General features: G+C 48.0%; 1 protein-coding gene across 1 annotated transcript; it reads left to right on the plus strand.

Annotated features, from left to right (window-relative positions):
* The first annotated feature begins 3,797 nt into the window (after positions 1-3,797).
* On the plus strand, positions 3,798-12,805 carry F2 (coagulation factor II (thrombin)). The gene is made up of 14 exons (XM_008945271.1): positions 3,798-3,890; positions 4,779-4,942; positions 5,824-5,848; positions 6,057-6,107; positions 6,569-6,674; positions 6,757-6,887; positions 8,430-8,726; positions 9,090-9,203; positions 9,481-9,607; positions 9,829-9,996; positions 10,310-10,483; positions 10,640-10,818; positions 12,327-12,397; positions 12,635-12,805. The coding sequence occupies exons 1-14, from the start codon at positions 3,812-3,814 to the stop codon at positions 12,776-12,778; spliced, it is 1,830 nt and encodes a 609-aa protein (XP_008943519.1). The 5' UTR covers positions 3,798-3,811; the 3' UTR covers positions 12,779-12,805.
* Positions 12,806-13,700: the final 895 nt, after the last annotated feature.

Raw genomic sequence — 13,700 nt, forward strand, 5'->3', positions numbered from 1 at the left:
CTACTGATGCAGCAAGAATCATGTCATGTAACAACCACCAGCATGAATTCACCCACCATGCTTTTGTGCTTGTGCAGGGAATCCCAGCATCTCCAAGGTGATGGCTGATGAAAGCACCATCTCTGATGTCCCTCTGAGGCTGGCAGGCTGGCCACCAAACGTTTCCACAGCCAGCAAGAAGAGGAAAGCCCAGTTTCCAGGCACGAGCTATGGCGAGTCAAGGTGCCACCTCAACCATTAACATCAACAGCAGGTGTAAGGAAGAACTGGACGAGGGTGTGGATCTGGATCTGTAGCAGTAAGGGTGGAGATGAGGCATAAAGAGTGCCTCCTGCATAAAGACTGGCATCCCCTGAGCATGGGGGAAAGGGACAGTGAGAGGGGCCTGTGGAGCAGGAGGTTTTATGGAGTTGTTTTTTTCTGGCAGCCCAGGGTCCCCACCAAAAGCTCTGTCTCAGGAGGACATGGTCAAGCACAGATACTGCTGTGGGGAGGTTTGCAGGCAAGGTGCTAGAGCCAGCTCCACAACACTTTGATGTGAAGTGAGGATAGATGGTGAATTCAACTAACAAACCTGTGAGTGTCCTTATTTTTAGATATTTTCTTTAAATCCAGAGGGGTAAATGAGCTCTGAAGGGTTGGAGATAGACCAGTGGGAGCAGAGGAGTATGAGGGGGACTCGTATTTGAAGCTGCAGTGCTTCCTAGTGCTCTCCCTTTGGTGCCTGGCCTAACTCTTGTGGTTTTCAAATATTGACACAGCTGGAAAACAGCCTCTCTGGAGCTGGGCTCGTGCACTCTGTGTGAAGCATGTACCCTCTGTCACAGCAGAACTGGGAGAGAAGGGGGAGCCCCTGGGGGAAAGGGAGAACCCTAGTGCTTACTGCTACCCAGTGACTACCTTTTTTTTTTTAATTCTGAGATAATAAGAGAGAAAAAGTAGGAGCAATTCTGAATCAGGAGGCCTTCACAGAAACATTATTTGTCTAGCAGTTAATCTGAGGAGGTAGGAGCAGGTCTGTGCTGTGCTGCACGTATCACTTGGCTCCAGGATGACCTTAGCTGGCCAGTCCTGATTGGGGAGCACATGGGGTGGCTCCCACTGGGCACCTGGTGAAGATGCCACCACCATGTCTTTGTCTTAGAAGTAGTGTGTTCTTATGTGAATGAGCTTTTGCTTGACAGCAAAATGATGAATGAAATAGAAATATGAAAGGGGCTAGAAAAGCCCTGGAGATCACGTTGCTGGTGAACCTCAACATGGATGGGACCTGTGCAGCGTGCAGTGGCCTGACTATCTGGCTGATGCTGTACAACTGGGGGTTTGCAACACCTGGAGGGGGGCAGGATGATCTAAGCTATACCCTTTCTTGTGTTACATCCACTAAACAGTGTTTTAATTCATACATTATGGGTTCTGAGTGCCTTTCTTTCTGGGATCCACATCAAACACTTGCACCAGTGCATTACATCTGGTGTAGCTGACAGGATGCTGGTCAGAAACACCTTACTGGAAGAAGGAAGGGTGTTTGCTGGGTCCCCTGCTCTGCCATGGGGAAGGGTCACACAGTATGCTGCATTCTAATACTGATAAATCATTATTCTCCAGGGCAGCAGACACATGGATCACAGGGCTGGCTGCAGATCTTGTGCATCTTCTGAAGAGGTAAAAATTGATTGCTGAAGATGGTAAAAATGGATGCATAAATAGAACAATGTTGACTTAAGCTTCAGTGGTTGCCTGGTTATTAGAAAGATGAGACAGAGATGCAGAAATGAAAAAAAACAAAAATACTGAGAATACTGGAAGCTCTAATGAAGGGAAATACTCTGGTGATCCACATGACAAGCTGAGATGAGAAGGTGCAAGGCAGTGCTGCACTTGGCTGCAGGGATAAACTCAGCCAGCTAAACCTAACTGGGGAGCTTGCAGGTTGCTTCTGCTTGGCACTTGCTGGTGGTGCCACCACCATGTCCTCCTCTTTATCTTCAAGTAGAGCACCATATTCATATGTGAACATGCTTTTGACTGACAACAGAAATGACAAATAGAGCTGTTTACTTCCAAGGAAATCCTGTAAAAAAACCCTGAAGACCATGACAGTGGTGAACTTCAGCACAGACTCTGTGGAGCATGGCATGGGCTGATGCTGGACTGCTTGGTGTTCCCAGCATCTGAAGGGCAGTAAGATTATCTAATGCCAGCTCATGTTGCCTTCTATTATTATCCCCAGCAAATGGTATTTTAATCCATACTTTACAGAGTCTGGGTGCTTTTCTTATTGGGATTCACAATGAGCACTTGGTCCCACAGGGAGGGGAGGAGTGGTGGTGGCAGTGGCTTTGATCTCACCACTCATCCAAAACCTGTTTGTGCCCTGATGCCTCCTCCCTGCCCCTGCCTGCACGCTCCACCTAAATGCTGCCTCCCCCTGCCAAGTAAAAAGGGGTGTTTCTAGGGTTGTGCCTAATCCTGCATGCACACACTCCTCCAGCCAGCTCATCTCCACCCAGGGCACCCCAGCTGTTCCTAAAGGTGTCTCTCAAAATTCCAGGGGTGTGCGTGGGCGAGGAGATTCTCTTAGATGAGGGAGGGGGGGCCCACCTCTGCAACTGCTCTTTGTACCAGTGGCCACAGAGTCATTCCTCAGCCACCCTAATGCTAATATTTACACTCCTTCTAGGGAGATAAACATTACAGATGTAGCTGCTGCACGGAGGCACAGCACAAAACATGCTCCCTGCTGGCAGAAAGCATTTTCGTGCCATATGGCAGTTCCTGAGACTGCTCCTCCCTGCCCTGCTTTCTGCTGGTTTCTCACTCTGCCAACTTTCTGCTTTCCCAGCTCTGGTAGCCCAGTTCTTGATTCACTAGCTGATGTCATGACATCCAAACTATTCTTGCCTGCCTGCTCCTGGAAGCCCTTGGTTTCCTAGCTGGGTTTGGGTGTGCTACCTCTGTGCTCATCGCTTCCTTTTGGATGGACTTTCCTGTGTTCCACTGGAGCAGGAATAAAAGGGGGAGCCCAAACTTGATGCCAGTTTATCCTCCTCCACTCTGGTGGGAACTGTAACGCAGTGGGAGGTGTGCACTGCCAATGGCATTGCTGACCTAACTGGAAGGAAAATTTGAATTTCACCCTGGCTGCCCCAGGCACCTTCTGCTCCTTGGCATGGGCAAGGGAAAAGGGGAGGGGACTTAAACTGCGTGTTCTGGTGTCAAAATAGCTGGGGCTGAGCTTGCTGGTGACTGCAGGGAGCAAAGACAACTAGACTCTAGGGGGAAATGCAGGTGTTGCTCACAGCTAAAGAGAGGAGAAGGACTTAGAAGGGCTAAGGAGCTCTCAAAGTCTTGCTGTGTGTGAGGCTCAGCCTCTGAGAAGGGACCCCAGCCAGTGATGGTGTCAAGAGTGGCATGGGAGCAGAGAGAAAAGGAGAGAGCTTCTCTGGCTGGGGTGCCTGTGAGCTGGCAGAGACCTCTCTGTGCCAGCCCAAGTTCTCCCTATGCCCCAAAACAAGCTTGTCCTCTTGCTCCTCATGCCTTTTTCCTCATTATGAAATGAGATGCTAATTTTGGTCCCATGGGGATCCAGAGATGTTTTGCTTGGCTTGCACCAATTAAGGAAGAAAATGAATGCACCCTGAAGGGAGGGAAAGATGCCAAGAGAGGAGGGATAAAAGGAGCTTCAGTCCCACTGTCCCTGACACTCCACGACCTCTGGAGCCCTGTTTCTTCATTCTGGTTCAATATTAACCCAGCAGGGGCTGTGACTCTGCTTATTCTGCTCCCTTTGCAGCCAGGGCTGCACAGCATGGCGCACAAGAGAACCAGTGTACTGAGGGGCCTGCTCCTCTCCAGCCTTCTGCAGCTCACACTGAGCCACGATGGAGGTAAGACACAATGGCACACAGAGGACAGTGCCAGCGGGTGTCAGGAGGAAGAAAGATGGGGTTACTTCTTGCCAGGGGTAAAGCTGCTGGCAGATTTTCTTGGTAAGGCAGGAGGACCTTCTGAAAGCTTGAAGCTGGGTGTGAAAGGGTGATGAGAGTGGAGTGAGCATAGAGGGCTTTCCTACATGGGAGGATGCAGCAGCATCCAGCAGCTGGGGACAACAGCTCAGTGGATTTTGTGGGTCACCTGGGAGATGCTGGGGAAGGGGAATGTGGCTCAGTCCAGGACCATGTGTAACACAACTGTGGGCTAGAGTTCCTCAGTGGACCTGGGTGGCTGCAATTCCCCATTGTTTCCCCAGCTGTCCCTTACCTCTGCTTTATGCCACCTTCTTGCTCACTGCTCCTTTTCTCTCCTCAGAGCCTCTAATTCATCTGTCTTTTCTTAGTATGAGGTTAAGTCCTTGCTGACCCACTACTGTATGGGGGAAGACCTATCTAAAGGTCTCAAACTGGGGTCTCTGAACCAAGCCATGCCTAGTGGAGTGGTCTGGGGTTGGTGAGACAGAAATCCAGTGTCTGACAGGGAGCAGTAGCAGGCTCCAAGCAAACAGTCCTCTGCCTAACTGCAAACGAGCAGAGCAGCTTTGCTGAGGCTGGCAGAGGATTCCCATCACTTCTGTTCCTGATGTCTGAATGGCAGAGATCCTGCTCTGCCCATCATGTGCAGGCCTGACAGGGCCTCTCCTCTCTGTGTGCTGCACTGGGGGAGGCTGGGCTGAGGGACCGTCGCATCAGCTGCCTGGGATTTTGGGAAACTGCAAGAGGGGACAGAGGGACCCTCCTGCTGCGAGCACCCGTTTGACTGGCAGTGTTCCCACCCGGCAGTTTTCCTGGAAAAGGGGCAGGCACTGTCACTGCTCAAGCGCCCACGACGTGCCAACAAGGGATTTCTGGAAGAGATGCTCAAGGGAAACCTGGAGCGAGAGTGCCTGGAGGAGACGTGCAGCTACGAGGAAGCTTTTGAAGCCCTGGAATCCACAACTCAGACGGTAGGTACGCGCGTTGCCAGGGGGCGTTCCCCCCGCCAAGCCCTGCAGGGAGGGACCAGCAGGTCGCCCACACAGCCAGGGGCTGGGGGCTTAAAACTCCATGGGGTGAACCAAAGATGAGGGTGATGCGTGCGTGCCCCAGGGAGAGCTCAGGATTTCTTAGGGAGAAATTTCCCTGCCTCTCTATTTTAACCACGAAGTGAAAAGGAGAGAGTCTTCCCATCAGTCCTGAATTGTATCTTCCAGCAGTTCAGCACAGTGTCATACACACTGGAACTGCTTCAGTCCCAAATTCTCACAGAAGAGCTGCCTTAGCAATCAGACACAAAGTGGTGTCTCACCTTGGGCCAGTGCCTTAAGATCCTCAAGCTCCTCTGAGCTGAAGCACAGTACCCATGCTGAATTCCACCCCCAAGAATACAACAGCAAACAGATAAACAGTTAGGAGTCTAAGCCAGCAAGATACAACCCCTGTGAAGCATTTCTAAAGCAATCACCCCCAGTCTGCACAGCAGAGACACAGACCCAAAGACCTGAGTAATAGCTACACGTGGATCTGTGGTCTCAGAAGTTCTAGGTTCAGCTCCTTGGACTTCTGCACTGTAGCTCAAGCTCTGCTTCCTGGCAGGCTGATGAAGGTTGCAAGCATCTTTGGTCTTCTTAGAAACAACAGTACTCTTTGGATTCCTCAGCCTGATGAATGGGAACGTGGGTTTATATCAGATGTTTTGCTTTATTTGGCTCTGTAATGATTGATATCAACAGAGCTAGGTTAGTCTGTTGTGATGGAGCATTCTACTGGTTTGAACTGCAAAAGGTCTAATGTTCTGTGTCTTTGCTCTTAAATATATAATTTATTTTTTTTAAATTTTCTTTTACAGGAGGCATTTTGGTCAAAATATCAAGGTAAGTTGCTTTAAGCCCTGTGGGTGTTATGCTGCCCCTCAGGAAGCACTGTCCCCTCTTGGGAAAGATATCTCCCTACTCTCTTACAAGAGCTCACTTTCCAGGACAAAGCACTTACGTTTTGTCCCTAGATGATAAACCAGTTCAAACTATGATGCTTGTTTGGATTCCTTTCGTATAATGTGTTTCTTTCTTCTTATTTTGCTAGCGTGTCAGGGCCTGAGAAAGTCCAGGGCACTTCTGGATGCTTGTCTAGAAGGTAAGAAACTCATGTTGACGTCAATCCCAGATAGAGTAAGTGCCAGGAACTTGCTTCCTGCAGTTTGTAAAGAAAAGAAAAATAATCTGAAGTTGGTGAAGCCATGTGATTAGGCAGAAAAATAGCTGGAGTGGAGTTGGAAATTCCTTTCTTCCTGTTTTTTTCCCCACTAACCACTTCACAAACATCTAACTACCCCAGTGAAATAGCATGGGGTAGGTATCCTTCTCCTTATGACACAGTCAGGTGTCCCCAGGCTCAGCCTCTCTGAAGGGCTTTGACCTTCACCTACAGCCAAAACAAGGCACAGAACCTCAGGGACAGCTTCCTCTGACCAAGCTTGCACAGGCTCATACATGCAGCAGAAGTTGAAGGGATTTTTGGGCTGGTACCTCTGACCTTGGAAAGTGCAACACCCATTTCCACTGGCCCTGGCTTATGCTCTGTTGGGATTTTGACAGGTAACTGCTCTTATGATCTGGGCCAGAACTATCGGGGGACAATCAGCTACACCAAATCAGGGATTGAATGCCAAGTGTGGACAAGCAAATACCCACACATACCTAAGTAAGTTCATCTCCCTCATACCCCTAAAAGCTTCTCTGGGGTGTCCTTCCTTCCTAGCTTAACCAGCTTTTTTTCCTCACAGATTTAATGCCACCGTTTATCCCAACCTCATTGAGAACTACTGCAGGAACCCAGACAACAACACAGAGGGCCCGTGGTGCTACACCCGAGACCCAACGCTGGCACGGGAGGAGTGCCCCATCCCAGTGTGTGGTATGGCTCAACACACCCTCACTGGCAGGCAACACTGCTCTTGGACTGACACTCAATGTGCCAAGGAAGGGGAGAGGGCTGCAAGGGATCTGACACCAACAGAAGTCAGTCAGAGTAGAGGAGCTGCATCTTAAAGAGTGAAGGAGTTGAGGAGGGAAAGACATGGAGTTACCCATGCATGTACCTTGGCTGAATTCCTCTCATGTGTGGTTTTCCCTAGACTACACGAATCTAGATCCAAATTAAATCTGGTGTCAGCAGTCCCCGCTTTTGCCAGTCGGGAGCATCCCAAAATCCTGCTTCAGCTACCTCAAATTTGTGTCAGCAACGAGTCGTGCTGGGTTTTCCTTGTCTAAATTCCTACCTTTAGGACAAAACCATTCCAGCCTGAGCTTGACTGCCTGCCTTAACATTCAGTCATATGAGGGTTGCAGTTTAATACCCACAATCTCAAGAAAAGAGAAGATTCCCCTCTCTTATCACTGCACTTGATAGGATAGAGAAACACAGCCCTACACTGACACCTTCCCACTGTGCATCACAGGCTCCCCTGGGGCTTGGCCTCTGTCTCAGAACTGGTAGAAAGCAGAGACCCTTCTCACAGCAGAAGCTTCTCTTCCAAAAGCAGATACTAGAGCCAACGACAGAGCCTTTTGGCCACAGGGTGTTCTGAAGTTTTAAAAATCATTACCATTGCCCTGCTCATTTCCAATATGAGAAACTAGAGATGCTGGTCTGCTTTGAGGCAATTTGGGACCTGTACTATCTCCATTCACTAGCTGGTTTCTGACCTACAGTAGCTTACTGTTACACTTGCATGTGTGTAGATACAGCAGGACCACAAAAGCCCTGGTTCTGTGTGCAGCTCCCTTGCAATCATGTTGACATGAAACAGTCTCACACAGAAGCATTGATGAAGGTGGGTGCCACTTGCTCTGTGGCTGTCATGTCCCAGGGTGAGTAGTCATACAGAGAATTTTGGGGATTCCTCCAGTGCACAAGGAGAAGGCAGCTAGAGGCCAAGCAACTGCCACAGGACAGGTTATTTCCTCACTCAGGAAAAGCTGCTTAAAGCTTGCAGCTGTTAGGAGACTTTCAAGAAGGAGTGTGGAAAGTCTAGCAGGAAAAATTTTAGATATAGAAACACTGGCAGAAGTTAAGTTTGCTATTTTAGTAGCATATCAGAGTTCAAGGCTTGCCCAATTATGGTCCAGTTACACATAGCTGAAGCTCTAACACAGCAGCTTTATGACACCTGATACACCTACACATCCCTTGAGCTGGTTCTCAAAGGTACCCCAGAAAGGAACACAATATCCTCAACATCTTAGTGGCAAAGAAAGAAAAGTGTGATGAATGGTGCCAGCCTCACCTCCTGTTGAAAGAACCACCCCAGACACTGCAGTATTGTAGAGGGCCAGCACAGGCGTGGGAGCTCCCAAACAGAGTGGCATACCTGATGGAACTCTGGGCTTTAGCAAAGGGGCTCTGGCTGAGTGCTGCTGAGTGCAAAGCTCCAATCACAGCTCTCTGTCTTCCCAGGTCAGGAAAGGACAACAGTTGAATTTACTCCACGGGTGACCCCACCAGCCCCGACGGAGCCCTGTGAGCAAGAGAAGGGCATGCTTTACACTGGGACCCTCTCAGTCACCATATCTGGAGCGAAGTGCCTGCCTTGGAACTCTGAGAAAGCCAGGGAGGTGCTCCGTGGGAAACACCTCGACCCGGAGGTGCATCTGCTGGAGAACTACTGCCGGAACCCGGACGGGGATGACGAAGGCGTCTGGTGTGTCACAGATGAGCCACCCAACTTTGGCTACTGTGCTCTGCACTACTGCGGTGAGAAGCCTGCATGGGCTGGGGTAGGCCCACTGCTCAGGCAGCCACACACAACAGCAGCATGGACAGCTAGGGTGAAGCGCTTGGCCTGGGAGGCACAGACAAGGAAGTATGGGGAGGTCCTGTTTGTCCAAATATCACCTGTACAAACCTGCTGTAGGTGTACAGAGCTGTTCCATGCCACAGGCCTTCTGTTCTCCCTGACAACTCACAGTGGTGAGCAAGGAGCGTTAAAAAGAGCAGTGGTTTTAAAACATTGCTCCTTCATCAGCCCCACTGCGTGTGGAAAGGAACAGTTACATTGCTGGTAATTACAGCAACTACAGGTAGGCCTTTTATCATGTCTGTCTTTGTGTCTCTCAGACAGCTCGCTAGAGGATGAGAACGAACACTCAGAAGGAATATCAGGACGTTCCACCCGTCCTGGAGAGTTCAAAACCTTCTTTGATGACAAAACTTTTGGTTCAGGCGAAGCAGGTGAGCAGAACTCGAGATACAGCATCACAGCTTGTAGAAAGGCTGCAGCTTCTTCCCACTGTTCCTCAGAAACACCAGCTTGCCAAATGCTCTCAAAAGCGGGGGGAAGATATTTAAATTCCTTGAAGGACCCTCAGAAGTCAATCTCCAGTTACAGTTATGGAGCTAGCAAGCACTTCCTTCCTAGGCTCTTGCAGCTTAGCATGCTGACTGCAGACATTTCTCCACTGTCAGTCAGGTATGAGTAACAAAGCCAGATTACCTGGTTTTTTTTCAGACTGTGGTACTCGTCCTTTATTTGAGAAGAAAAAGATAACAGACAAAAGTGAGAAGGAGCTGCTGGAGTCCTACATAGGAGGCAGAGTTGTCCACGGGGATGATGCAGAAGTTGGCAGCTCCCCCTGGTAAGCATTATCTTTGCATGGTCCTTCATAGGGAATTGTGTCTCCTTTCTCTTGGGTTCAAGCAGTGGCAAAGAAAAGGTCTCTCCCAGCTCAGGCAGCACACAGGAATTACAGCTTCTCATCAAAGCTTGTGCAAGTAGTTGACAGGGCAGTACTAAAATAGCTGGAAAGCCAGCCACACCTTTAGTCCTGCTAAGTCTTCCTCCTTCCTTGTCTCTCAGGCAGGTGATGCTCTTCAAAAAGAGTCCTCAAGAGCTGCTGTGTGGTGCCAGCCTCATCAGTGACAGCTGGGTCTTGACAGCTGCTCATTGTCTTTATTATCCACCCTGGGACAAGAACTTAACCACAAATGACATCTTGGTGCGGATTGGCAAGCACATAAGGTCAAAGTAAGAGCCCGGATGAAGTGAAAGTGAACTAGCCTTCCTCTTGGAGTAGTGAGATACAGTGAGGTCAGGCTATCATTCAGTGTCTGAGGAGACAGACCTAGCCCATGGCACCTGCCTCTCAGTAGGGGGATCTAATTTGCTGCCCTGGCTAATCATAAAGGTTAAAGTGAAAGGGAGGACAGGAGCATGGAAAGTCTAAAGGGGTACTCCAGCGTAAAACCGGTATTGTCTCAGAGGGTACAAAGCACCTGAGATTATCACCAGCCCCACGAGACTCTCAGTTGCTACTGTACAGCAAGTTCTTCCCTTTCAGATACGAAAAGAATAAAGAGAAGATTGCTCTGTTGGACAAAATCATCATCCATCCCAAGTACAACTGGAAGGAGAACATGGACCGAGACATTGCACTCATGCACTTGAAGAGACCCGTCATTTTCAGTGACCACATCCACCCTGTCTGCCTGCCTACCAAAGAGGTCGTGCAGAGGTGAGGAGACTGTCCCACAGTCCTAAAAATACAGGCTACAGAAGCCTCCTTTGGGCCTTCAAAAAAGAAAGAACCCCCTTGATACCTTACTGAAGCCACTGGCAGCAAGAGAGGCTGCTACCATCCATTTGACTGTGCTCACGCTTCCTTCCACAGGCTGATGCTGGCAGGTTACAAAGGGAGGGTAACTGGTTGGGGAAACTTGAGAGAAGCATGGGCCACCACCCCAAGCAACCTCCCCACGGTTCTGCAACAGCTCAATGTGCCCATTGTAGACCAAGACATCTGTAAAGCATCCACCAAAGTTAAAGTCACTGATAACATGTTCTGTGCAGGTAAGCAGCAGTGGAGACACAGGGCCAACAGCCTCGAGCTCCCATGGGGCTCACAAAGCAAGGTTAATTTCTGATAAATTTGCAAATAATCTCCATAAAGAATAGCTTTCCTATGATGAGAACTTTCTCAGCTCTCAGAAAACATGAAGGCTGGAGAACTTAAAGCTATGAATAGTTTGTTACAGCACTCTATGTCAGGTTAACTACCCTAACAGCACCACTCTGCTAGACAGCAGCAACACCCAGGTGAGAGCTGAGCACATATAAAATGATTTTTCACCAGTAGATGGAAGAGTTCATTGACTTCCTAAATTAAAGGCCACACACCAGTTATCCTATGCAAGTAGCCAAAAAAAACCTTTCTCTGCTAGCTTGTTTGAATGTTTCAGAGCCTATTCATACTTAGACCCACAACTTCTGTGACAACAGGCTCCAGTTAAGCATGTGTGAACAACATAATTCCCCAGATTGTTACATTTCCTGTCTAACAAATTTGGGGAGGTACACATCTATACTCAAAACTTAGGAAAAAATATTTCTTCACCATGTCTTAATGTTATTTTATGAACCCTTTACAGCTCTGTCTTTTCTCCTCCAAGCTGAGCAGCAGTTATTTATGCTTTCCTAATACAGAAGGTGTTCTGTACTTCTGGTAATCCTTGTTGTACCTTCCTAAATCTCTTCTGGCTCTATACCAGTGTTTGAGAGAGAACAGAGGTGATAGCAGAATTCAAGATACAAAGAGATCATGGATTTATGTACTGGTTTAATACTTTCTGCTGCATCCTCCATTTGTGCAGCCTCTTATCAGTTTCAACAAGCAAATCTCCACCGACTTCTGACTGAGGTTGTGCTGCTTAGATCTGATATTCCATGGGATTGCTTGAGTTAGGATGGAAGCAAATTTCATGAGTGTACTGACTGTACAGTGTTCTTAAGGTTCTCAAAAAATAGCTGAGATGCAAGCAGGCAACAGAAAAGGGGAAGGAAACAAAGATGATGGGAAAACATGAAGATAGTGTCTAGCTCATCTGGAATTAAAGTGAAATCCTTTTCCTCTTCATAGCAAGACTGTAGCAATACAGTCAAGGGAGAAAGAGCAGAGACTGTGGAATGACAGGAAAGTGAGGACTGCAATGTCAACAGTACACATTGAAAGAACAGGATACATGGAATATTACACTCACAGAAGTTTCCAAGACCAAAGAAAGACACTGTAGCTCCAGCTATTGAACACAGCAACATCAATTCTGAAAGAAAACAGGGATGAGAGCAGAGGGTGGAAGAGTATGGGGGGATTTGGGAGTGATGGAAAAACAGAAGCAGAGTTAGGTCTTTTACATAAATTTAGAAAACTGCTTCATTTGTGTTATAAGTCCAATAGTTGGCAGAAGCAGTAAGCAATCCCACAGCTCTCTAGTAAACTTCTGCAGCAATAGCTTCAAGGAAAAGATGGCCAGCACCAGCCACTCCTACAGTCAATTGTCCAACTTCCCTCTTGCCTGTAGGTTACCGTCCTGAAGACTCAAAGAGGGGAGATGCCTGTGAAGGGGACAGTGGGGGACCTTTTGTAATGAAGGTATGTTCAACAAGTTCAAGCTCATGGAACACATGGAGCTAGGTTTGTGCTATGCTGAACTTCCATAATCCTCTAAAAAAGGGCAGCAGAGAGACTGCTGCGTGGCTGAAATAAACCCCCCTCATCACAAGCTGAGCGACTGAGGTGACCCCATCAGAGAAGAGCCTGGGGTGCACACAAGGCTTAGATCTGAAAGTCTCTTGCTCTCTGTGTGAATCCCATTCTTCTCTGCTTTAGAACCCAGATGACAACCGTTGGTATCAAGTGGGAATAGTTTCCTGGGGAGAAGGCTGCGACCGAGACGGCAAATACGGATTTTACACCCACGTGTTCCGCCTGAAGAAGTGGATGAGAAAAGCCATTGAAAAACATGGCCAGTAGAGGAAAGGTTGCCCTTGCTTGCTCTCAAGATCTTGAAGTCTAACAGTTACATCCTTCAACTCAAAGGAAGGTTTTCTCCCTTGAAAATAAAAGTTCTCAAACCCACCTTTTGTTCATGTTTAGTTGCACTTGAAACTAAGCCAGCAGTGGCCAACAGAAGTGCACTGGTTGTACTGCTAATGAGCTGTTGTGCTTCAAAAGTTCTCCCCTCCTATCAGCTATAGTCATCAACAGACTTTAGACCTCAGATGATGGCCTTAAAAATCAGTCACAGTAAGCACGATTGTGCCTTCAGGCACTGCCCCTTTCCTCCCCTTCAAGTCAACTAATTTTCTGTTCTAGAAATTGGGTCAAAATATACTGAAGGTAATCACCCTACAGTAACCATGGCACTACACAAAACATGAATACCAGTGTCAGAAGTGAAGAAACTATGACTTGTTTTGGTAAGACTGACATTGTTCTTGGCTGCAGTAGGGGTGCTGATATTGTGTGCTGTTGGCAAGGTTAGCATCTCAAGAAGTTAGATACAAGCCATATGTTATTCATCCTATACTCTATGGCAGCAATCTTCTGCATGGCAGGTGGTGCTGAGTCCTCAAAAGTGTATTTTCCACCTGCATGCAGAAAGAAGCTATTCATGCACAGCATTGCCAAAGGCCCTTCAACAGGAGCATCCTGCACTGCATCTGTTTCATTGTCTTAAAAAGCTTGTTTAGGGATCACTGCCAAAAGAAGCTTCAGATTTTTTTCACAAACTCCTCTTTAGCAGCAATTTGTAGGCCACTGATGACCCAGCAGTAAAAACATCCTTGACTAGCTAATTTGATCAGCACAATTTTTCTCTTTAAGTAATGACAAGATCTGGAAACTGTCCTTGCTCCCTAAAAACATCCCTGACTAGCTAAAGAGAAAAATTGTG

Source organism: Merops nubicus, unplaced genomic scaffold (genome assembly GCF_000691845.1).
Source record: "Merops nubicus isolate BGI_N331 unplaced genomic scaffold, ASM69184v1 scaffold23288, whole genome shotgun sequence".
Lineage (NCBI taxonomy): Eukaryota > Metazoa > Chordata > Aves > Coraciiformes > Meropidae > Merops > Merops nubicus.